Here is a 26,440-nt window from a genome sequence, read left to right on the forward strand (position 1 = left end):
GGCACAGGACATCCCCAGCGTGCTCAGCGTCTGCTCTCCCGGGGAGACGGGCCGAGAGTGAGGTACCGGCCCCGGGGCGGCGGGAAGCGCTCCCCGCCCACGGCCGGGCCCGGGGTTGGGGGGAACCTGAGGGGAGCCGCCGTGACTTCCTCCCGCGCTGAGCAGGGGAAGGGCACGCTGTGTTCCGGGTCTGGGGGTCGGCTGGTGAAGCAAAGGTCTCCCACCGGCCGCGGCCCCTACCCCTGCCCCACGGCCGCCGCGGCGACCATGCGCTGCCGGGCCCGCAGCAGGCTGAGGGGGTGGTGCCGCTCCGCGCATGCGCCAGAGGCCTCCGCTGAAGGGCGGGGACACACGACGACGCCCGCCGGCGGACCGTACCACACCACTGCGCGGCGTAGGGGTGGGCGAGGAAAGCGCTTCCTCCAAGAATTCGCTTATGAGGATTCCTTGCTGGCTCCTTCCCTGACTGTGTGTTTGAATGAGAGTTAAGGGCAAGGAGAAGCAGGATAGAGCCGGGTCTCGCTCGCACGCCTCCTCTCCCCCTTCTTCTCTCCCGCGCCGAACCCCGGCGGCGGCGGATTAGGCACGTCCGGCTTGCTTCCCCCCCCCGCCTCGCTGCCGATGGTAGGGCCCGCTCGCGCTGCCCGTGGCCCGGCGTCGCGAGTTCCCGCTCTCCCGCGTCCGCCTTCTCCCGCCCCTTCCCTCCTCCGCCTCCTCCCTCCGTGCCGGCTCGGCGGTCGCCTCAGCCTCCCGTTCCCTCCCCCCGGCTCCGGCTCGGCCCCGGCGGCGGCCCTATGGCGTACAGTCAGGGCGGCGGCAAGAAGAAAGTCTGCTACTATTATGACGGTGAGCGGGAGCGCGCGGGCGCGTGTGTGTGGAGCCCTTCTAACGGCTGCCCGGGGCGGCCTGACCCCGTCCCCCGCCATTACGGCCCACCCCCCCTCACGGTACCGTGGCGGTCCCGGTTTGGGGTGGGGGGGGTCCCCGCCGCCTCCACCTGCGGCGCCGCCGCCGCGCCCCGCTCCTGCCATCGGCCCTGCGCGCTCCCGCCCCGCCGCGGGGCTGAGCCCCGGGGGGCCGAGCCCTGGGGGGCCGCCGGGCGAAGGGGGAAGCGGCGGCGGGAGTGGGGGGTTGGAGGGGTGGCGGTGGGGTTGGAGCCAGGGGAGGTTGAGGTCGGGGAGCTGCCTGCAAGGCCCAGCGGGGTGAATGCGGTGTCTATTGTTCCCCCTTCCCCCCCCCCCCCCCAACACCACCAAAAAAATAAAGAAAAAAGAAGAAAAGTTGAGACACTCCCCTCCATCCGCTAAGCACAGAGGCGTTTGGAGTCGCTGCCGCGTCTGGCTCCTCCCCTGCAAAAAAAAAAAAAAGTCTAGGGCATGTGTAGCTTCGGCACCTGGTGGTCCTCGGCGCTGGGGCCTTGCCCTACTGCTGCCTCCCCTCCGGGGGGCTGGGGGCTCTGCCTCCCCAAGCCTCCCCCAACACGTATCAGAGCGGAGGTTCGGCTTCCACCGGCCCCTCCGCCCGCCAAACACGAAAGTTGTGTGCGTGGGTGTTTAATAACAGTGAAATGGGAGTCGCTGCCTGCAGGCCGCCCGAGTTCGCCCGCTCCTCCGGCGGGGACGCGGCGAGTCGCGATCTGCGTTGTCAGCCGCGGCGGAAAACAGTGCATCGAGCCCCCTGCTTACTTTCAGATATTTGCAGCGACTTGTTTGTGGTTCTCTCTGGCCACAGGCAGCAGCGAGAACTTTTGGTTTTCTTCTTGAGTTTGCGTTTGGTTTTCTTTTTTTTTTTTTTAATTGGGAGGGTAAGCTCATTGGTCAGATTAGTTAAGAGCTTTTATATATTTTTTTAAATTGCCTCGGTGGTGTTTTAGACTGGTATTGGTAGTATCCAGGAAAGAGTGAGGTTGAGGCTGTTCTGATGTAGGGTTTCGGTGTGTTCACCATTTTGGAAATGAAGATGAATGGTTAAACCCGCTAAGATATCAGAGGTGTCCGCTGCTGTAGCAAATCTGCCATTCTTTAGAAATGGCAGATCTTGTGGGGCCTGTCTTGGTTTGGTTTTTTTTACTACACTAAAGAAGGCCGAGTCGTGGTTGCCGCCCCCTTCTCTTTGTTGCTAGCTCTGGTTCTTTGTTCAGCCTAAAGGGGAAAGGAGGCCCCTGTTAGGGAGAGTTTTGGTGAGGCTGGAATCTTACTTTTCTTTGGGGAGAGGGATGACTTTTTGCTTTGTTGAAAGGAAGACTGCAGTGATAGTTCAGAAGCTTTCTCTCTGCAAATGTTTGCCTGAGTTTTTTTAATCAATAAGCTTTTTCTTTTTTTATTTATTATTTTAAATAAAGTCACGTGGTTATAGTTTACTAGGTATCAATATCTTCAGTTTTTCTGTGGTCCCTTTATTTTCATGCTCGGTGCTAGTGTCAGAGTCTCCCTTAACAGCCAAAAAGCTATGCCAGTGAAGAGGGGGGAGAACTGGAGAGGGAAGAAGTTTTCAGGTGGCAGAATAATGGCGACTTAAAAGCAGTTGTAGCTCCTATCTTGCTTGAATATGTAGACTAGGATAAATGTGGTTAAGAATAGTGTAGAGAAAGGAGTATCTGTTGTAAAAGCGATTTTAAAAAAAAGTGCTTTCTCTGTGGCAGAAATTTAGCAGCTTTGGAATGGTTTTGATGCTTTTTTTTTTTTATTGCCAAATACAACAGTTATTTTACACTTATTTTGTAAATAGCGCTATTAGAATACTTCTGTATTTCTATAGTAGGTAACACTGATTTGTGGTTCATCTGGCAATCTAAGTATCTTGTAACTGTGTTGTACCGGCAAAGTCTTGAGTCAAGGTGAGGGGAGTGTTTGAAACCTTAAATAACTCAAACCAAAAAATACAATGATACCTCAAGCACACAACTGAGGCAGTGGTGTATCTCCAAGTATGTCGTAACTGAAGTAAATTACCATTTATTGTCATAATTTTCCCTCCACACGTACTTTCACTTTGTTTCTTTAAAAGTATACACTAAAAAGTGTTGAAAAGTGCTAGAAGGCATATATGCATATCTTTGGGATGCAATAAATTCCTACATGCTTTTTGGGAAACTTGGTGTGATTGTCATCTAAAGTTGCATTTTTAAAGTAGCCTGTAACTTACAAAGTTTTTTCAGAGTGTATTGCTTGTTAATGCTTTCTGATAATTAAAAGCTTTAATAACCTTCACACTGTACCCGGAACCAATAAACTTTGGGTAGAAGAAGCTTGATTTAATTTTCTGCAGTTTGTTTGTAATAGACTGTCAGCCATATCTGGTTTGCAGAATTTGCATTGCTCGTTATCATGCTCAGGTCAGGAATTTTTTTTTAATTTGAGACAGTATACTATAGGAAGAACTACAACCTCACAAATTAAGACATTTTAGCCATCTTACCTAAAATATTTTTAGCAACTGCTTCTAGTCTTAATATATATGACTGTAGCTTACCAAAGTCTGTTGTTCATGCTCCTTAGAACCATGCTAGATATGGAAAGATATTGTAGCATTTCTTTTAGCCTTTTACCATGTATCTTCAGGTTGTTGCCACGGTCTTGCAGCACGTGGCTCGGGTACTTCAGTGGCCTCTTCCAAAATAGATACATGTTGTACAGTTGCCCACAGCAATGAGGACAGGACCCAGAGGGTCTTTCCAACTGTGCTCCTGTACATCTAGGCACAGATCTAGAGAATCGTGCAGCAGCTAGCATGGCTACAGTTAATAAGTGTACTTATTCCATGCCAGTGCACTAGCAGTAGTGTATAGGTTGCTTCTTGTGCATAATTTAATGTGGGTGTTCAAAAGGCTCTACCTTCATGAAAAATGTCAGAGATCTGCATCAGAATGTGGTTGGTTCCACCCATAACGGCGAGACGAAACCTGTTTTAATAGGGCAGTATGCAGCTATATTCAGATAGTTTTTAAGTACATTAACACGTACAGTTTAAGTTCAACTCTGCAGATATAAGCTTTACCTGAAGAGTGTTTCATGGAGACTTATCAATGTTTTGTGCAGTGGCTTCTGAACATGGTGGTGGTGTCCAACCTCTGCTCAGGGGTCAAAAGTCAGAACTTTGCTAGTCTTGTGATGACTGCTTAATTTTAAAAACCAGAACAAAACCCCCAACCCTTCAGATGATAGTGCAGTAATTCTAGGCCTCTTTGAACAGCTGTTTGTTAGACTGATCAAACATTGGCATACAAGTATCTAAAGGGTGGGTTGAAGGAGGATGGTGCCAGACTCTTTTTAATGGTTCCCAGTGACAGGACGAGGGGCAATGGGCACAAGTTGGAACATAGGAAGTTCTGTTCAAATACACGGAAAAACTTTACGGTTAGGGTGACAGAGCACTGGAACAGGCTGCCCAGGGAGGTTGTGGAGTCCCCTTCTCTGGAGATTTTCAAGACCCGCCTGGATGCAGTCCTGAGTAATGTGCTCTAGGCAATCCTGCTTTAGCAGGGGAGTTGGACTAGATGATCTCTAGAGGTCCCTTCCAACTCTGAAGTTTCTGTGATTCTGTGATTGATGATCCTTTTCTGGATTAATCTTTACATGAGTTCACCTGTTTGTATAGCAGTAGTTACATTTGGATTGACTTCTGCAATTAAGATTTTTTTCATGTGGTTTCCATTGTAGTGGTTATGTTTCTGCACTTAGTACAGTTCTGAAATACCTCATGATTTCATGTTAACCGTACTTTAAATAAGCAGAGATATGGTCGGTGTATATCACAATTTATCTGTATCAAAGTTACAAAGTAATGTAACTTACAAGTTACAAAGTATCAAAAAAGATAAGTAAATGTCATATCTTGCCTCTTTGTTCAGGCTGTTAAGACTGTTTTGTAGTGGGTTAATTTAAAGATGCTATTTTTCTATCTATTTTAGTAACTAGAGAGACTAAGGGACATAGCAGCTTTTGTTACTCAGTTGTGTGTTTGTCAGACGTAATTGAAGTTCCTTTAGGGCGTGTAGCCTCTTGTATTTTTCTATGTATTAGAATATTTAACATCTGTAGACCTTGCAGAAGTCTCAGATAAAGAAGTTGAGTGTCTAAAACTTATGTTCACCAAAGGAATCACATGGGTTTATTTTTATTTTATAGCTTTCAGAATTTAGGTGAGAAACTTTTATGAATTGAGAAGTATTTCCCCCCCCCCATATATATGTATTTTAACCCAAAACATAATGGTGTATTTGAAAACTTAATTTTCAGGTATGTCTTCTAGTCATTTGTTGGTATCACATTTTGCATCACGTGGTGAACAGTGCAGGGCAATAAACTTGTGCTAGCATTAAACTGGTACTTGACTTGTCTCATTTTAGTTAAGGACTCAACTTTTCAGAGATTATGTTGTTACTTCTCAATGGGAGCCATTTATCTGATATTTTTACTGGTATAAAAGAGTAAATTTCGGTCTTTGAAGCCTTGCTGTGAAAGATAAGTATATTTGCCAACTTTCTGCATATACTACTTTGCATTTTTTCCCTCTGCTTCCTCTTTTCAGTTGCGTTCTGTTCTTTTGCACTTTCCGTGCACACCCACACTGGTGAGTGATACAAAATACACCTACAAGACTTCTGTATGGTTTTTACCTTTGTATTGGCAAGTTTAGGATCAAGTACTCATACTGCCTGCAATACTAGTCTTGTGCACTTGGCCTCGCTGTACCTGTTTTTCGTATGTATGCATACTGTTGTCAGAGTCAGTCTGGCACTAAGTGCAGAGCTTTTTAGCTCCATCACTGGGGGAGATGTCCCATCCCTGCACACACTAGCTCTTGGTACACCTTGCTTTTCTCCCCAAAGTACTCCAATAAGGCTGTAATATATTGGAGAAGAGGTTTCACGATCAATGGATGAAGAGGTTTCAGGACCAGCGGAAGAAGCCTTTGTACCAGGAAGGGCACCTTCTCCTTCACTGGGTAAAGGAAGAGAGACTTTTGACACCTTTCCCTTCACCAGAGGATAATGTCTCCAAGATGGGTCCCCTTTGTGATGTGATGTTGGCTGGAAATCAGGGTGCTAATGAAGAAAGAGGAACCTCTTGCGTACCTTTTCCTTCCCACACCCCTGCCAAGATACACATTGCAGCAGTCCCTTGAAATTTAGTGGGCTTTTTTGTCCATATGATTGACTTTATTATTTTTTTTTATGATGCTAATGACAATACCCTTTTTTGTTTGTGATGCTAAGACCTGAAAGATGTAAATGGTATTGCCTATTGCTAAAGTGTATTATATTGATATCAGTTGTTAAGTCGTTATTGCTGACCTCTAATACTTATCCACAGATCTTCTGTTTGATTAAATAAACTCCCATTAAATTTACTGACATGCCAGTTCTTTTAAAAGTTTTCCTTTCTGGTAAAAAAATAAAGTGAAAGTTAAAAGGTGTGCTTAAGTTATTATTATTTTTTTTAAGTGTACACTGCAGTGTATGTATGGTTTGTAGAGTGCTTAATTTTGAATCTGTTTAATTGATTAATTACAATATATTGAAGGATATGTTGCAAGTATATTTGGGAAACTCTTTTTTTTTTTTCTTTTACGTGAGGGAAAATAAGAGATCTTTCGTAAGAGAGAAAATCATTCTTAATTGTCTGCTTCCTTACCCATCGGCATTATGACTGTCAGGGACAATGACTGTACAAGTTGAAGTAGTTAAAATTAAAACAAAAGGTATGAAATATATACATGTTCTTTAAGCCACAAATGCATTTATAATGAAGTTTCCTCAAAAGTATCATGTTACTGAAAGTTACTATTGTCTTAAAAATTTCAAAATTTTAAGCTCTTACTAGCTTGAAGCTTTGTAAATCTGTGACTTAACAGTAACTTCACAAAACGAAGTAGGGCTAGTAAATGGTTGGTTTCCATCTTCCAGTCATTAGTTTCAAAGAGACGTGGTAGGTCTTTCCTAAACACCAAATTGATAAGGTAGTGTTTTGTAAAATGTTTGGAACTGTTTTTGCTGACAGGGGTCAGCAGGGGTGTGGGTATACTCTCAGTACCTTTTGCTCTTGACCTGCATGTGATCAAAAGTGCAGGCTTGCAATAAGTATCTGCAAGACTCCTTAGTAACTGACAAGAAGTGCTAATCTTCCAGTTAAATACCTAAGTTAAGAGTAGGTCCAGGTTCTTCAAAGTTCTTGACTTAATGTTAAAACTTGGTATTTTCATTGCTGTGGGATAGCTAAGAGCTAGGTGTTGAGCGATTGTTTTTCTAGGTAACCTCATCTTGCAATACATGAGGTTATATCTGTTTTTCTTAAGTGTCCTCGCTCTCCCTTTGAAAGCTGGATTTTAGAATGCTTTGAGACTTAGAATCTTACTGTAATGGCTGCTTTTCGTGGTAGTTGGAGATACTACTGCAACCTGACATTTTTCCTTCCTCCTGAGCTGGAGCTTGTGTTGAAGAAGCGAAACTGAAGTTGTTTTGTAGCAGTGCTGCTTCTTACCTCTGACTACCAGAATTTGTAAAATAGTGTGACGTTTTGAAAATAGTATTGTTCCAAGTGGACAAGGCAGACCATATTGGAGGATGTGAAAGAAAAGTAAAAATTTGGTCAAAAAGAAAAGAGATGCTCTTGCAAAGAATTGTTATGGAACTCTCCAGATGAAAGCCATTCGACAACTGGATGTACCTTTTAAGCTTGTCTACGTTTCCAGAAACATATGGACTGCTAGTTCTGTTTAAAATGGTTTGTGTCTTGGGAATGTCAGTATTCAAAGTAGAGGTGTGTATGTTCTAACAGTACCTGAGCCGGGGAGAAAGCTTAACTAGCCCATGATAGCAGCCATTCTTTTCTTGGAAGCGAGCGTCAAATTTGTTCACTTAATTGTGTGTCTAGTTGTTCTCCAATTAGATTACAAGGTTCTGTTAAACTACTGTGGATCCCTAGCAGCAGGTGGCTGGGGAATGTTAGTCTGTGTGGTTGCAGCAATGGATCTGAAGCTAACTTCTGGAATGTAACTGCTAGGGTTAGTAGTTAAGGGCAGGCTGACAATGGTATTCTAAAATCAGCTCCTGCAAAACGGCAAGTTTTACTACAGCCTCTGTTATGGTACAACGTGGCTACATCATCACTAATTTCTGCTCACCTCTTTATTCCAGTTTTGTTTCCCATTACTTTATTCTTCAGTTCCTGCATGCTGTTTTCATCACTCTTGATTTGAAACCACTTATTGTGGGCTTCTTTGCTCGCCCACTACTGTCTGCTTGTAGTAAAGGTGTTAGATTTGACCTCCTTTTTGCCCTCTTGCTTCTGATGTATGACCTTTTATGCACCATTTGTTTTCCTCATGGCCTTTTTGAAATAGACAGTAGTCGCCTTATCGGTTTGTGCGGTTGTTCTGTTTTCGTTTGGTTTTTTGAATCATTGTACCTGCTTTCTTCTGTGAATGATTCTTTTAAGTAACAATGAAAAGTTGCTTTGTAATATGAATAGTTACTCATTTGTGTAATATTAACAGGTGATATCGGAAACTATTACTATGGACAAGGACATCCAATGAAACCTCATAGGATCCGAATGACCCACAACTTGCTGCTAAATTATGGCTTGTATAGAAAAATGGAAATTTACGTGAGTATAAGCAATAGAGAGTGTCAACTGAAGCATTATAAGTTATTTTTAAAGGGCTTCAAGTATTCTCACACAGATAAATGGAGAGAAGCAGAAGCAGAAATAAAAAAATACTTAAATAGTGTATTCAGAGCTTTCTTACTTGGAAATGAAGCAGTATTTTGTAGCTGGTGAGGGCTGCAGATTGTTGTCCATGTCTGGAAAAAGTGAGGTAGAGCCCCAGTAGAGACTTCTCACCAGTATTTCTATGACTGGGGGGGCTGGGCTATTGGGGGTACATTGGGGTAACTGCACAAAGAATTAACTAAGTTGTCTACTAACAGCAGAGTAGTTCCTGCTTTCTGTAAAACAGCACTATTCTCAGTTTCACTGTTCTCCTTTTAGGGTAGATTAGATTTCTCTCAAGTTGTCGGTTTTAGACAATTGTTAGCTGATTTTGCAGAGCACTGATTATTTCTATAATTTATTCTTTGTTATCAGCGACCCCACAAAGCTACTGCTGAGGAAATGACCAAGTATCATAGTGATGAGTACATCAAATTTCTCCGATCGATAAGGCCTGATAATATGTCTGAGTACAGCAAGCAAATGCAGAGATGTAAGTGTCAATGTTGGCTACTAAATCTCTATGTATGTGCTTTGATGGTTAGCATTGTTTAAAGCTAAGAATTCAGGAATACAGAGGTATGAATGTGACTTAATGGTGTTTGGGGGTTAGAGAAATACTGTAACAAAAGTAACGTGCCTGCCTTTAGCTACACTAATTTTGGGGCTTTTCTATAAAAAGTAGCCATCTTGGCAAAAATGTTCTTTAAGCTTATGGAAGGATTTTTGCCTCCCCTTTCACAGGGTGTATTCTAGATGTGAAATAATACTTTCTGTAAGCTTAAGTTGTGAGCTGTTTGCAAAACTGTCTTAAGATCTGTTCTAATGCAAAATCTTCCTGAAAAAGAATAGCTTTTAGAAGAGTAGAGAAGTAAAAATCAATGTGTGAAAATGTGTTTAAGTCAAGTAGAGGAGTTGCTCATTCCTGTTGGAGGGAGATAGTAAAAAAATGTGTATTATTCACTGTTCACCCTTTCTGTTAATTTATTTCTTTAATTATAGGGATAAGCTCACAGTACTGTTAGGAATGCTGTTTGACAGCTATTATATCAATTTAAAAGGCAGTATTGTAACCTCTTTATGGTGCCTTATTCTCAGCAAGTTATCTTTCTAAGTAATTGTGCATTTCTTACCATGACCTATGTTAATCAGTACTTCTTCAAAAATCTGAAAATTATCTAATGTCTTGTTAATGAGGAGACAAAGTTTCCTGGGGAAACTAAAATAATTAAATAAATAAATTAGTTTGAAGTCATATTAGATTATAAAGACCTCACATTGTTTTTACTGCTTAAAATTTAGCCTGACAAAAATGTGGCAGGGGAGGTGGAAGTAGTTAAAGTGCTGAATGAACTATGCATTGCATGTGTGTTATCCATGCGTATGACGATGCTGTTGGAATGATGTTTTTGAAAAGTATTGCATTTCTTACACAGTTAATGTTGGAGAAGATTGTCCTGTATTTGATGGCCTGTTTGAGTTTTGTCAGCTGTCAACTGGAGGCTCTGTTGGTAAGTATAGGACAGCCATTTTGTAGCTTTATTACATTTATGTCGGCAACTTAAAACTTTGGTAGTATATTTAAAACTGAAGCAAATATAAGTGGTTTTTGTAAAGAAATGATTGTGTATCGGTTACTTGATATATCTCGTAATTGACAGTCTGTATTGGTAAGAGATCAGATCTAGGATAAAGTTACTTAAAAAATACAGTACTATTTCACATAACAGATTTAAAGGCCCTCAGAAGTTTCTGACTGCGTTTCTTCTCGTTTTTGTGTGTCTTTTTGCAGCTGGGGCGGTAAAATTGAACAGACAACAGACAGACATGGCTGTTAATTGGGCTGGAGGACTTCACCATGCCAAGAAATCGGAGGCATCTGGTTTCTGTTATGTCAATGATATTGTGCTTGCCATCCTTGAGTTACTGAAGTAAGTTCAGTACAGGGGATAAAGATAAAATTATAGAAAGTGTCAAATTCAAGTATTTAAATGTTTGACAATATGATTTGTAATTATTTCAGTGAGTTTTCATAGCCGATGTTGAACTTGCACAGTTTCAATTAAGAAAACTGGCTTCCGCAAGAAGTTTAAAATAAAATACAGGAAAGCTGAAAAGATAAGGAATAGGAGACTCAGCCTGCAGAAGGCTCCAGGGAGACCTTATTGCAGCCTTTCAGTGCTTAAAGGGGGCCTGCAGGAAAGATGAGGACAAACTTTTTAGCAGGGCCTTTTGGTTAGGACAAGGGGTAATGGCTTGATGGAAGATTTAGACTAGATAGAAGTATTTTTTTTACATAAGCCTGGTGAAACACTGTAACAGATTGCCTAGAGATGTGGTAGATGCCCCATCCCTGGAAGCATTCAAGATCAGGTAGGATGGGGCTGTGAGCAAGCTGATGTAGGTGGAGGTGGGGGGGTGTTGGACTAGATGACCTTTAAAGGTCTCTTCCAGCCCAAACTATTCTATGATTATATTCTGTGATTATATTCTATGATTCTATGAGATAGGTTTAAAAAAGATATTTAGAAGTACTTCTTTACATAGAGGATAGTGAACTTCTGGAACTTGCTGCTACAGGAGGCTGAAGGAAGCAGACAGCAACAGCAGTTTCAAAAAAAGAGATTAGACATAATCGTGGACAAGAGGTCTGTAAATAGATGTTAAAGACCTGAGCAACAATGCACCCTGTAAAACACCATATGCTGTAATTCTGGATGGTGGGGAAGTACTAGGGTAGCAGACTTCAGAAAATGGACAGGTTTACATGCTTTTTGTAAATGTTAATCTCCAGTTGCCACTCATGGGGACAAGATAGTGGGCTAGATGGACCACTGCCCTGACCCCTTAGGACAGTCATTATGCTCACAATCATACACCCATTTAGTTTCTCGATATGCCTGCTTATTTACTATCATTTCAGTTGTTACTAAAGCAAACAGGAATATTTAGGGAAGATCATGCACTGAGCTTCCTTGGATTGCTACATGAATTAATGTGGCTGTTATGAATAAATAATGAAATAACAGCTGTGCTGCTGTGACTGCAAAATAAAAAAATGAGAGGAGTAATAAAAAAGTGATGATAGAATTAACTTTGAGCAGTAATGCTTCACTAAAATTTCAAATCCTGAGTGTTACTTGTGCTGCTTCAGGGGACTGTATTCCTCCTAATAGCATACAAATCTCATTTTTTTTACAAAAAAATATTTTAGGTATTTAACACTTGTGAATGGAGCAGCTGAGTCTGCTGGTGAGGGAAGGGAGAAGCAGCTGTAATTGGGAAGTGTTTTTTAAAGATGGAAAAAGTTTTGGAAAGACGCTAACAAATAGTTAATATTAACATATTAATTAAGACATTCATTTTAATGTACAGCGTGTATTTGGGATCTGTCTCTGCAGTCCAAGAAAAGCGATATGATTTTCTGTGGTTGAATCTTGAAGTTTTTAGCTTAACGTGCATGTGAAGGAAGGAAACTTTCAGATAATTATGGGTTATTAACCATAGGAAACCATCCAGTTCAGTGTTTTGTTAAGCGAAAAATCTTAGCCCATCTGAAATTACGGCTTCTCAGACTCACTTTCTGTCACACTGTGCAAAGCATCATAAAAATGCATCTTCTGATGTTGATAGACTTTGTTCTTTACTGAACAAGGGATACAAAGGGATACTTACTGTTGTTTCCAGTGCTCTGAGGCTTCAAACAGCTGGTTTCTCTATCCATCTCAAATAAACTGATCTGAAACTTGCAATAGTTAAGGAAATACTAAGCAGTAACATAATAAATAAATTCATGCTAATAGTAAGCGTGATACAATTGGAAATAAGAATGTGCCTATTTTTACAAGTTGCAGAGGTGAAGAAGAAAAGTTGATGGAAAAGAAGTATTTAAAATTATTTTTTGCGGGCTTATGGAACAGGGGTTATTCCTGCTCATGGCACTATGCTGTTTGAAGTGTGCACTAAGAGATGTTTTAGTGCAGGCTGTGCTGGTAATTACTGAGAAGGCAGAAAGAAATGCCCTGTGAAAGGAGCGAATTCAGCAGATGTGAACAGCAAAGTGGTGTGAACAGAAACAAGGTATAGCTTCTATGGAGTGAGACAACTTGGTGTAACTACTAAATACATTACATAGTTTACTTATTTTTATGAATATAAGCTTATTTTCGTTATTATCCAAACTGTACTGAGAATTCTAAGAGCATATCGTTACTTCAACTAAAATCATCAAAATGTTCATAATCTTGGATTTTAGTGTTTGGTTGGGTTTTTTCATTAGGTTTTTCCTTGTTAGGCATCAGTGTATTATGAACGTAACAGATAATGATGATTTCTCATACGTGATTTTCTTTCTAGGTATCACCAAAGAGTGTTGTATATTGATATTGATATCCATCATGGTGATGGTGTTGAAGAAGCATTTTATACCACAGATCGTGTCATGACAGTATCATTCCATAAGTATGGTGAATATTTTCCGGGCACAGGGGATCTTAGGGTAAGGTTGAACATGAAATTTCATTAGGTGATAAATTCCCTCTTAATCTCTTCCTTGTAGATACTGTTTTAGTAGTAGGTTACAATAACTGTATCCAATAATACTATACAGCAACAAGTTTTCAGCAATTAGGTTAGTTTGGAGTGATAGATTTTTTGAAGAACCTTAGGAAAAAAAAAAAGTCAAAAACAATCAGGATAGTGGGGAAGTGAATTATTCACTTCTACACAAAATCAACACCTGCACTTTTGTATAAATTGTCTCAAATTTTAATTAAAATGTATAATTAGTTTAGTTCACTCAGATTTTGGAAATGTCTCTAGGAAGATAAACATTATAAATAAACTACATTATCTGTACATTTCAATTCTGCATATACAGTGAAAAGTAGCTGTTTGGAGATCATCTGGCTTCAAAACTTATTTCAAATCATAGAATAACTTTATGTGCCAGAGCTTTAATAGTTGCAAAGCTTCAGCTGCAACTTGAATTTACTGTGTTTTATTTGCCTAGTAATACAGTTGGCTTGTTTTTTGGAATATTTCTTATGTTGTAAAGTGTTTTCAGTTCTCACGATGCTCACTGCTGAAGAACTTCAGTAAGCCCCGCAGACAATTGTGTTCTAATCTTTATAGCTAGCTTGAAGGAGGGAGCATTGGCCTGTGAAGAATTATCATTTAAGCTGTTGTAGAATCTCTGACAAAGCTGAGAATGGCAACTAATTTTCTTGGCCCTTCATATTAATTCTAAGTTAGTCATTCCTCATGTTAGGCCATTAGAACAGGAAATTGTTCCACTTCATAACTTGAAAGAATATTTGAAGTATTAGGATTAATCTATTCCTCGTTTCAAACTCTTACATCACACCTCTTGTTTCTCAGAGGCACTCCCCAGATAAGTCAATCCTCTGGTATTAGCAAGTTTGCACATTAGTTTGTACACAAAGCTAATAATTTTTTTTAAAAAATTGTAAACACTTCTAAAGAGTTGACCTATAAAAATGCTGTGTTGGGAAAGAATTCACTGTGCTCCTACTATCTTTAAATTGATTCGAGAGATGCAGATATTTGTGTTTCTACTAATTTCTGGAATGTGTGCTCCCCAGTGTGCTAGTGATACGCAGAGGACACAAGAGCAAATGAAAGTTAAGCTTTAAATCAGTGGGGGGCTAAGCATTCATTTCAGTGTGGTTATTGGAGTTGAATGCTATTATGGTTGTTAGATTTTGTTAAACTGCATTCTAAATTGATTTAGGTAGAAATCAGATTAGGTATTGTTTTTATCCATGTGGTTTAACTTGACTGTCCACAAGGTGGTAGTGGTGCTTCAAACAAAAAGCAGCTCGGACCCGAATGTTTATAAAGACAAGCTGTTGTTGCTGAATTTGGCTAAAATTTTTTTGAAGGGTTAGATATCTTGGCTTTTTAGAAACGGCACTTCCCGTTGACAGAGGAGTTTATGGATTCTTCACCTCACCACACCCAGGACAAAGTTTAAAGATACACAGTTGAAATAAATAGAATATTGTATGTTATTGGGATTTTTTTAGCACAGTATAAGTGACAAACAGTACCTCAGGCACGGTAACTTTTATTCTGTGTTGCTAGCTAGTATTTTGAAATTAGAATTGTCTGCATACAGACTTCAGCAGGCTTTATTGCAATTATTATATCCCCCATAGGATAAAAAAACCCACAACATTAACTTCTTCCTGCCTCCAGAGCTTGCAAAGCTAATTGAACTAAAGGGAGAACTAATTCTCTGAAAAGTCAGTGTTCCTTCTGGAGACCAGTGTTGTGCTGCTTGCTTCTGCTCAGCTTGATCTGCCATAGCTGATTTTGTACATCAACTTTAACAGTCAAATCTTATCTTTGTTTTTATCGGTGCGTTCCATTCAAGCTTGTTTCTGTAATTCTTTAGTTAGTTGGTCTAGTTTGCTGATCAGGTTACACTTACTTGATGTGGGAACAAATCGTGCATCAGCTGGTGACTTTGTGATTGCAGCTCCATCAATGTAGCTGAATCTTACAGAGGTTGTCTAGTTCAGCTGCATTCATCCATTTTCTGCTGAAGCTATTGTGCAGTCTTAACTTCCGGTGTCCTTAGTAAGTTATTTGACTTTCTACGCATCTTAGATGGTAGCACTAATCTTGTTTTAGATACACGCAGGTAGGTCAGTTGAGACTGTAGAGCTACATAGAGGCCCAGGTTCCCTGAGGAAATTTGATCCGTTGATGAATGGGCAACTACCAGAATGCTATATTGTTTCTTTAGTGTTTATAACTGATGCAAGTATCAGTTACAAAAAACATCCCTTGAGTAGCTCAGGCTGGAAAGCAATTGCCCTGTTTAGTGGGAAGTAGCGTGAACATGGGTCTTTGCTATGGTTTAGGATGAGATTGATTTAATGCCTTCCCCCCTTCCAATCGGGAAAGCAAGGCACTATCACCTTAGAAAAATGAGCATCTGAAAGCCTAGGTGATTCACTTGAGAGATTCTGGATAATTGTCATGCCCCAAATCAGCCAGAGTTGAGTTCAGCGCAGGGGTCTTCAGTATCACTAATCTTGCAAAACTATGAAATGTTAATAATGTGCTGGAGGAAGAAAAAAACCCTTAGCTGTTAACATTGTGCCTATGCTACATTGGCCATTTACGTCCATGTTTCTTGCACACACACCTACAATAAAAGCTAGTTACTGGAAGCGGGATATTGCTGTTGCATTCACTGCTAAGGAGGCCCCACTGTACCTTTATTAGTGGGAGGGAACTGCTCTGTAAACTGGATCAGTTTCTGTCTTAGTGGTGAGCTAAAGGGAAGTAACAGGAATGTGTGGCAAATCTTTAGGTTTTGAGCTGATCATCAAAACAATAATGGATGGATTCAGGGTTTATTCTCTTGATTTTTTTTTTTTTGCAAAGAGTTTTTTCTTTTAATGCATATGTTGTCCAGGAAAGACGGTAAGATAGACTGATACAGTTCCTGCCTTGTCACCTGATGGAACTGGAAATAATCTACAAGTTCTTTTTTTTTTTTTTTTGTTTGTTTGAAGAGTCTCGATTTCTTCAAGAGCACCTATAAGTAGCCTCTGATTTTCTTGTCTCCCTTTTGCTGCAGCTAGTTCTTCATCCTATGTGCAGAGCAAAGAATATGGTTTTTAAAACCTCCTTAAATCCAAATCTTTTGTACAGGGCCAAAGACGTGCATATCACTTTGCTGCTTCTCAGTTTTCTTTCTTGATTTCACCCAAGTATTTTTACCAGGCTGAACTAATCAGTTATGTTTTCTCTTTTTGTCTTAAGTCTTTGAATTAAAAAAAGCAAGTGTACTTCCTGCAAATTTAGTCTCGGTGTACAATTCCTACACTCCAAAATGATTTTATGGGAGAATGGGAATCAAGTAAGATACTTTGCCTCTTTTCCCCTTGCAGACGTGAATATACAAAATAGCGCATCAGACTTGTGTATACTTTTTTCTGTGATACTTTCATGTGCTTCTGTATTTGGAATAAATCATTTGTCATCTTTGTTCTTAGGACATTGGTGCTGGAAAAGGTAAATACTATGCTGTCAACTTTCCAATGAGGGATGGTATAGATGATGAATCATATGGACAGATATTCAAACCAGTGAGTACTTTTTTCTTTAAGTTCTCTGGAAAGGTACTGATTTCATTTTGTGGATCTATTTTCATAATGTGAATTAACAACTTGCTGTTTTCTACTGATTATAGATTATATCCAAAGTAATGGAGATGTACCAGCCCAGTGCTGTGGTATTACAGTGTGGAGCAGATTCACTGTCTGGTGACAGGCTGGGATGCTTTAATCTTACTGTTAAAGGTAAGCAGAAAAGTTCGTGTTTGTAACTTTTTATTTAATAGAAACCTCTATCCTTCATACTATTTTTCAAGACACTTGCATGATGAGGACTGGAGTCACAAAGATTTTGTTCATTACTATGATTAATCACCTCTTTCTTTGCTATACAGGGATGGCCAAAAGAAACCCAGAAGTTGCCTCTTTCTTTCTGTCCATCTAAAAAAGTTAAGAAGCTTGGTTTTCCATGTTCTTCCTAGCCACTCAAGTGATTCCCTTTCTTCTATGCACAGGCTTTCTGTAGCTTAAAAGCGATGTTCTGGAATGACAGGACGTCAGCAGTTGTCCCACTGCAGCACTTACTATGATGGACAAATAACAAAACTAGTGGTTCACTTAGTACGACTACAGATACTAAACATCAAACACCTTGTTGGGCGTAAAATAGGTATTACTGAACTGAGAATACTCACTGCATTGTTAAATTTATAGTGGTGTGTGTTATACCGAGCTTTATGTTAACATTCATTTTTATTAACTTGTATAGAATTAGTTTATTTTGGTATTATTTACATTTCTACCCAAAACAGTGATTCTCATATGTGAGATGAGATGTTAATTTATCAAACGTTATTATTATATTATTATTTTTTAATTATAATTATATGTTTTTTTAATTAATATTATTTATTTAAGTGACAAAATGTTAAATGTATGTTGAACTCTTGTTAAGCCTTGAGTCCAGCCTGTTTGAATCATTAATTTTCTGGGTTTTCTTGTTTTTGTGTTTTCTTAATGAGGCAATTAGAGTTTTGTAGGCAACAAAATGCAGTATAGTGTCTGTTGGGTCTGCAGTGTTTCAGGGTTCTTTTCTTGATTTGCACCAGGTGGCAAAGCTACTTCAGTTGCCCATACAGCTCAGATTTTTTTCCATCTTACATATCTTGGAAACCAAGAGAGCTGCTGCCTCCTACAGATGCCTTTCAGTATGCTGTATCTCCCTGGAGTGTGTACTGTCTTGGCACCAGTTCACTCTGTAAGCAAGACTTAGCAACCTCTAATACAGGTTCAATTTTAGAAGTAGAAAGGACCAAGTACTGATTTACTGTTTTCCCTTTTTCCCTCTTTGCATTTGACTGAGAAATTGTCCCTAGATTTGTCACTGTATATTGACATCAGTTACGAAAGAACGAAACACTAAACATTCTAAGAGCATTTCAGAACAGCAGCCATAGACCATCATGCAAAGTCTCTGAAGACTGGGGTGGATAATATTCGATGTATTTTGTACGTTTCTTATCCGTAGATCTTGATTTCTTGTGAAGTTGTGCTTAGCTTTTGGGGGAGACAGTTCTGTTTTACTTGAATCAATTCAGTTCTCACTTGATAAGTGTGACTGCATATATCTGATTAAATACTTCATTATACATTTTTCTATTTAGATATTTTGCATGTATTGTCAATTCTTTTTGTGTTTGACAGGTCATGCTAAATGTGTGGAAGTTGTAAAGACTTTTAACTTGCCATTGCTGATGTTAGGAGGAGGAGGATACACTATTCGTAATGTTGCTCGATGCTGGACGTATGAAACTGCTGTTGCCTTAGATTGTGAAATTCCTAATGGTAAATATTAATACCTAAATTAATATTTTATTAAGAAATAATCATGGGAGGGTTTAAGTGAACAGATAGCAAATATTTCTATAGCTAACTGTAATGCATCAGTTCAGGATAAGCTGCATAGAAAGCTATTGTTAGGATTTAGCCAATAAATTTTCAGTAGTTTATGCACTAAAATTTAAGCATTTGGGGCTTTTTTATGCCTTAGCAAATGCTTTGAATGATTGGATCATTTTAGGAAAATTCAAAACATGTAAAACTTGCGGAACCTTAATTGTAAGTATTTTTAATATGAAGGTCATCAGTGTGATAAAATATATACTGCGTTTTGATAATAACAGTGAAGACCTGTGTAGGTTGGGCACCACAGACATGGTATTCATAAGAAATTAATGAGCATGCAAGTGTACATTTTAGGTAGTAAAATGTAACTCTTCTTCATTGTATCTATGACTCAAAAGTAAATGAAACTATATTGACGACTTCGCTTCCATTTGACTCAATTTTGACTATACAAGCTATCATAAAAAAACCATGAAAATAAAAAAAAGCAACAGTAGACTTCTTTCAAATAGCTGAATAGTGAAGTAATTTCTTTGAAGAAGATCCCCAATGATCCTTCACTCCATTTACTTCTGGCCAATTATACTTCTGGACATGTTTTTGGAATGCCTTTTTATAAAATTGGTATTTGGACTGGTTTGTTGCACATCAGTCATTGGCAGTTTCCACATTGGACTGCAACTTTTGCTGATAACCTTTTGCTATTCATGTATGTCTTGCTGGATTCATAGTGTTTCCATCTGATTTCAGTGGAATGCTGCTGTCAGTGAGAAAAGAATATTTGGACTGTACCTTTCAAGATGTATATTTTCCATCTTGCATGCCAATATATATTCTTTGTCAGCCAAAGCTTTTGAAGAGACAGTAGTATTTCTTTATCTTGTGACTTTTTTTCCACTAGCATGTCCGATTAAATGTACATATATCAAGTTTTTTGGATATTTTTTTAACATTCTTCTCAAGTTTGTGTGTCCCTGTCATCTTTAATCTATTCTGAGAAAGAACAGTGCATTTCTAAATGTTGCAATAGCAAGTTAATCTTCCTGTCTCTTTTCTGTCCACCTAACAACATTGCATATCCTGTAAAAATCAGAAATGAAGAAACAAAACAAAGGGTTCAATTGGAGGTGGATTTCAGTGTCTTTTCTTAAGGGCTTCTGAGTTTTCTAGTTTTCTGTTACTTTATCTGTGAAGATACAGTCATATTACATATAAAATACTACTGTTTTTCTGCATATGAAGTCTTTGTTGACTTCATTTTGGGGATTCGATGTTTCAGTCAGGGGACCATTATCTGTGAAATGCAAAAAAGCAGAGGAAGGAGAGGAACGGACAGCCATGGTGGGCATCACTGAGCCACCGTACAGCGCTTACCGTGAATAATGAACTAGCTGTGATCTTCAGCCTAATGATACGTATTATATGTTTAACTGAAGAAATATTTTGAATAGCTCACTTAAACCTTTCAAGCTGGACTAACTTTGAAAACAGCTATAATAAATCATCAGCTGATCTTCTCTTTTCTGCAGAAGTATCATTTTTAGTTGTTATACCAAATTTGTTACTGGTGTTGTTCCAATGTATGTTCTAACATGATTACAGTAGAATTTTCTCTTGCTCTTTGTATTTTGCCAATATATTTAAATTCATCTATTGAATAATTTAGAGGAAAAACACTGAACGGTTCAGGTAGTACTTAAGTATTACTGCTTACCTGAATGCTTCAGGTTTGATAGTTCTCTAGCTAAAATCCAGTCAAAACTACTGCTGTATTTAAAATCTTTAAAATCTTTTTTTGGGTCACAAAGTTGTCTTTTATGTTTTGTTTATAGAGTTGCCATACAATGACTACTTTGAGTATTTTGGACCAGACTTCAAGCTTCATATTAGTCCTTCAAATATGACTAATCAGAATACGCCAGAATATATGGAGAAGATCAAGTAAGTAGTGATTAACTTACCTGTCAAGTAGGTCACGTGGATCACATTTTTCCAGAATTTTGTTAGGCAGTTTTGAAAACTGTACACCTTTTTGTTACACACTAAAAATAAGTACTGAATCCATTGCACATATTTTTCATTTCTCTCAGAAGAGATACTTTTAAAAAGTCTGTTCCTATAACAGTATGTATGCTTATGAAGTTCTATGACTATAAATATGAAAATTTAAGACCCAGCCTGGGTTTTTACTTTTTCCAGCAGCCAAAGAGATGACTGTTTTACTTGGCTTCCCATTCTAATTTTGCAGAAAGTTTATCCCGTCAGGAAAAAAGCTGGTATGCTGCAATGATTAGAATTTCTAATTCTCAGCTCCACGTCTAAGCATGAATTGAGATTGTCTTTGTAGCAGTCAGCTGTGAAAATAAGTCACATGTGAGCTTGGACATCCAAAATTGTGGAAAGATAGTGATCCATATGCAGGCAATTGAGTGACTGTGGCTTGACAAATTCACAAGGTTTGAGACGCTCTCGTTGCCAAGCTTTAGCTATGTGTTTTTAGCCTGTGCTGCTTCTGATACTTAGTTTATTCCTCCTCACATCCTGAAGGTTTGATTGTAAACAAATGTTTTACTTCAGGGATGGAGTAATGCGTGCATACAATCAATTCTGTACTCAACTGATAAGAGATAATTTGTTATCCTGAAGTACTTTTTGCTTACTGAGGCTTGTCCCTGCTCTGGGTTTAAAAGAATAAACCCCTGCCCCAAGTTTAACAGGCTGTTAACAGTGCACAGGAATTCTTTTGGTTACTAAAAATAGCTGAATAAAGATGTGAAACTAGCTGTGTAAGTTTGCCAGTACTGCTATAACCTGTAAAATTGTCAAAGAGCAAAATTCACCAAAGCGGTAAAAATACTAATTTTTGAAGTGGTTGGTGTATAGACTGTGATTGGTGCTCCTAACACAAAGATATAAATCACAATCAGATGAAAGGGTTTTAGTTTTTAATAATGTGCAAGGGGAGGAAAAAAACCACCTATTTTTCACTGATGTAATTCTGCACCACTACTCTGCAGTAATAGTGCTCCAGCTGGTGGTCTGCCAGGCTGCTTGCTGTATATTGAGTGTTGTTGAGTTTTCATGGTGCGAGTAGGCTGCAAAACTTGCTTGCTCTTTAACACATCTCTGGGCGCGGATTCTGAGTGTTCTGTTGACAATCTCACATCCTCATACTAGCACCCACAAAAAGAGCAATGACCCATCATTTCAGAGAATCGTCCTTCAGTTGTTTGCTTTCACAGAGACCTAACTCAGGGGACTCCCTGGATTGGCAAAACTGGTTTGCCAGGTTGCACAGAATCACAGGTCATGTGATTTGAACAGAGACAGAGTCTGTAAGGATTCCAAAAAAGCAGCAGTTGCCATTTAGCTCTTCAAATTGAGCAGAATGATACTGAGATAGTTGTTACAAGTGCTAATATTTGATGCTTGCCACACCTTTCTCTCTACTTGGACTTGTCCGCAGTGATAGTTTTAAGTCCCAAGAGAAGTCCATTGTCCTTCCTTCTCCTGCACGTGGTGCTTTGGAGTTGGGGGTCCATCGAATCAGGTTGCTCAGACAGGAAGGAACTTCTCTCTGTTCTCCCTGAAACACCCAATAAGGAATCTTATCCAGATGGATCACTTTTGACCCTGAAGTCAATGCTGCAAACAGTGTGGAAATCTTCATGCTTTTAAGTGTTTGGTTTGCTTTCTAAGAAACTAGACCATAGTTTATTATCCTACTTAATACTCTAGCTTATTATAAACAGAGCAATGCTGTCACTTGATTCAGCCCAAGTGAGTAGTTGTGCTGACCCTGTGGGGAATTGGAGATTTAAGTTGATTGAAAGAAGTGTTTAAAAAGTTCAAAGAAAATGATGTTCAAGTACACTGTTGGATACTAATGATCTGTTAGGGATGTAACTATTTCTGAACTTGGCATGCTTTTTTTTTTTTTTAAGTGAAACTGACTCTAAAGCAAAGCAGGTTAACTTTGAATGCAGAGTTTTCAGAATTAAGTACAAAATCCAAGGAAATACTGCTTCTGTGTAGTTACAACGTCCCTTGTCTGTTACTTGCAGGCAACGTTTATTTGAAAACTTGCGCATGTTACCTCACGCACCTGGTGTACAGATGCAGGCCATTCCTGAAGATGCTGTTCATGAAGACAGTGGAGATGAGGATGGAGAAGATCCAGACAAACGCATTTCTAGTAAGAAATACCTCTTCATGATAGAGCACGTCCAAGCGGAGTCTTTTTAGATTTAATTGTTCAGAACCTTAGTCCTAGTAGCGCAGTGTTGGAAGATTGGCAATTTTCTTTCCTGAGTAAAAAACTTTGCCACTGGGCTGCCAGTTTTGCTGTCCTCAAGGGGGAATCTCTGCACAAATCTGAACCTGTTAAAGGGGTTTAAAGAAGTGCTGAAAGAACGTGGTTTTTTGCATCTTATGAAACAGTCTGGCTATTTCAAATCTAAGAATTCCAGAAGTCTCACATGAACTGTAACTAAAGGAACACGGGACTTAGCTTCTGTGTTTTGCTATTAATAAAAAATAACGTTCCAAATCAATGTAAAGTGAGATACTCTGTTTTTAAGAAAAATAATCTTTTGTTTGGGTTTTGTTCTGTGTTTTTTTGGGGTTTTTGTTTGTTTGTTGTTGTTGTGACAGATAGGTTTTCCATACTTGTGACACTGCCCTTAACTTTATTACCATCAGCCCTTGTAGTAACAATGAGTTGTTCTTCAGCTATAGCTTAGGGTTTCCTGCTACACTTAACGCTTTTTGATGGTGGAGTAATTCTATAACCTCTTATTGGTGCACTGTCCGTTTTCTGAACTGCTGAAACCATGTTTTCTCCTGGGATTTTAGTTTCCAGTATTTTAAATTCATTTGATATATGTTAAAATACTCCCACCCTCCTCCTGTGTCTCTGTAAAGCTCTTTTCGGAAGTCATTGTGAGAGTCCCAGAGTATCTTGAAAAGATAGTGGGTTTATCCATAATTAGTTCATCAACATTAAATGATTATAGTATATTATTACTCATCCTTAACTTGATAGTTCTCTTTTATTAGACCTATTGTAGTTCACTTTATGCTTAATTAATTTCATGAATCTAAATCCTAGTTCGAGCATCTGATAAGCGCATAGCCTGTGATGAAGAATTTTCAGATTCTGAAGATGAAGGGGAAGGTGGACGACGAAATGTTGCAGATCATAAGAAAGGAGCAAAGAAAGCCAGGATAGAGGAAGACAAAAAAGAGACGGAGGACAAGAAAGCAGGTAGGACTCTGGTGTGGTTTCATCCTATATTTTAGAACTGCAGATATCAGTTCTGTGAGGAGAAAGATGCATTTTCTGCTAACAGCTAATTAGCTGTTGAGATGATGATTTATTTTTTCCATCATATTTAAAGCATCTATTTTAAATTAATCAGTTTCAATATACAGCTATTCACACTAGAACAGTATTTTTGGCCAAGGGTTATTGTTGCTTCCCCACAAGTTTGAAATCTTAGAGCCAGGGATTTGTATAGCTTAATGAAAATAAGGATAAAAAACGGTTCTTGACTTAAATACGTTAGACAAAGGGTTTTTTCTTGCCTTTTTTTTTTTTTTTGGTGGAGTAGAGCCAACTAGTTTTCTCTGAAACAGAAGCTGGATGTGGTTCTGGGCATAGTGTAATTTCAAGGACTCTTGACTTTTCCAAGAACAGACTACATCTTAGGGCCAGAGGGCACTCAGGGGATACCCAGGTCTTGTTACGGCATACCATACCATCGTTATGGCCATTCAAGAGAGGCCTGCCCTGGGGTATTTTGAATCACTGGGCTTTGTGCCCAGATCACTCCTTTGAATGGATGCATTTAACACTGTATGTTAATGTGTAACCAACCACTTCTTTTAAAAGCTAGTTCCCTCTGGCTAGGAGCGTATACAAAAAAATGTGACTTGGTCATGCTTTTTTCTTCTGAAGTCTTTTAAGGTTTTTCATGCATCTCTTGGTATACTTAAAATCTTGTTATTTTTCAGATGTTAAGGAGGAGGATAAATCCAAGGACAGCAGTGGTGAAAAGACAGATGCCAAAGGGTAAACCCTAATTAATTAATAATGAATGTCACCTTTTTGAAAAGTGTTTGTTAATTTAAAATATTATAAAGTATTGATTTCTGTAGAGATCACTTTCACTTCCTCATAATACTAAATGTTTTAGATTAATGACAGTAGTAATTCAAAATTGCATTTCTGAAACAGTGAATTGAAAGAACAAAACAACTTAACAGTTTAATTTTTGCCTTTGTACAGAGCAAAATCAGAACAGCTCAGCAATCCTTGAACAAAAGATAGCCTCTCATCAATTGCAGAACATAATACTAGAGTTGGAGAATACCTAAAAGAAGAAAAGTTTTCGTATCAAGAGAGACTGCTGATTTCATTTTGTACTATTTGGCATGGACCGTATTTATTTTCAAACGGCTTTGTTCTGGTTTTTTGGCAAGTTGTATTGTGAGTTTTCTAATTATGAGGCAGAAATTCCTTTCTTCACCATGCTTTATGTAATAGTATTTAAAAATGGATGTGAGTTATTATGTTAAATGTCTAAACTGATCTATTAAAGTAATTTGCCTTTCCTGAGCTGATTTTACCTTTTTTGTAATTTTATCTTTATTAAAAAAAAAAAATTGTACTTGGTTGTCTTTTGTCCATCATTGAACTACGTAGAGGGAAAACTCCAGGTAAATTAAGCAGACTTACGTTTGAGTAGCTAGTGGATTTAAATGGACAGCTGGTGAACACACAAGTTGAACTGTGTTGCTTTCATCGACTCCACGCATTTCAGTGGCTTCTGCATGGGGTGCAAACAAATGTACTGGAATACAAGTACGTGAGGTTTGAACAGGCTGAATAAATGGGTGAAGAGATGTTGGAATAAGGTGGTTGTATGAAATAACATTTTAATGTAAAGCTTTAAAACTCTGTATTCATATGCTTTGTATTGTCCAAGAACCTTTTCCAGTGTCAGAATCTACCCAAAGACTGATTAATTTGCTGTTCATTAAACTTGTATATGGTCGTTTTTCAAAGGTTGCAAGATAGGAAGTGAAAGTTTGGATTTTAACTTACAAGCCATTCTGACTTTTTACAACTATGAGCAACACAAAACTTTGTCCCCCTTAAAAAGAAAGGTTTTTACTGCCTTTCTTCTTGATTCATTAGTTAGTTCTGGTGCCTGAATTGAAACAAAGACCTGGGTGCACACATTCCTTTTTTTTTTCTTAATCTACAATAATTGTCTTATAGGTTGACATTTAATGAAACGTGCAAGCTTTGGTATCAAGACTTCAAAACAGTGAGGACAGAAGTTTGCAGAACTGCATTGCTAAACAATCTTTTTCTTTATTTTTTTTAAATGAAAATCTTACTACTTTTTTCTTTTAAAACTATTCTCACTCCTTTACATAAAATTCTGGGATTGTCATCTTGGGCTAATTGATTCATTCATGCTAAAATTCCAATTCTGAATTACTTGTGCTTTTGTTTTGTCCAAATGGTATTATTCACCGAAGGCTCTTCTGAAGGTGTGTCATGTGTTGACTAATTTTACTCTCTTTTCCAATTAGAATAACTTTCACTAAAAATAGGACTACTTGATATGTAGGAGGGGAAAAGTTTTGTTTTCTTAATGCCTTTCCAGTATGCGTGTGTGTGTATATATATTTCTTTTTTTAAACCTTTAATCTTCC

At 38.9% G+C, this 26,440-nt stretch overlaps 1 protein-coding gene across 1 annotated transcript; it reads left to right on the top strand.

The window, feature by feature from the left end:
• Positions 1-625: 625 nt before the first annotated feature.
• Positions 626-25,383, top strand: HDAC2 (histone deacetylase 2). Its single transcript, XM_054195551.1, has 14 exons — positions 626-846; positions 8,497-8,609; positions 9,090-9,207; positions 10,151-10,225; positions 10,507-10,645; positions 13,071-13,212; positions 16,748-16,840; positions 16,945-17,053; positions 18,512-18,652; positions 20,545-20,653; positions 22,777-22,907; positions 23,823-23,978; positions 24,728-24,785; positions 25,002-25,383. The coding sequence occupies exons 1-14, from the start codon at positions 795-797 to the stop codon at positions 25,030-25,032; spliced, it is 1,467 nt and encodes a 488-aa protein (XP_054051526.1). The 5' UTR covers positions 626-794; the 3' UTR covers positions 25,033-25,383.
• The last annotated feature ends 1,057 nt before the right edge of the window (positions 25,384-26,440 follow it).

The sequence above is a fragment of the Rissa tridactyla genome, chromosome 3 (assembly GCF_028500815.1).
Source record: "Rissa tridactyla isolate bRisTri1 chromosome 3, bRisTri1.patW.cur.20221130, whole genome shotgun sequence".
Classification (NCBI taxonomy): Eukaryota; Metazoa; Chordata; class Aves; order Charadriiformes; family Laridae; genus Rissa; species Rissa tridactyla.

Coding starts and splice junctions, on each gene's coding strand:
- HDAC2 (XM_054195551.1), top strand. CDS start 795: ATGGCGTACAGTCAGGGCGGCGGCAAGAAGAAAGTCTGCTACTATTAT. Junction 8,610..9,089: donor ATAGAAAAATGGAAATTTAC/GTGAGTATAAGC, acceptor CTTTGTTATCAG/CGACCCCACAAAGCTACTGC. Junction 20,654..22,776: donor GAATATATGGAGAAGATCAA/GTAAGTAGTGAT, acceptor TGTTACTTGCAG/GCAACGTTTATTTGAAAACT.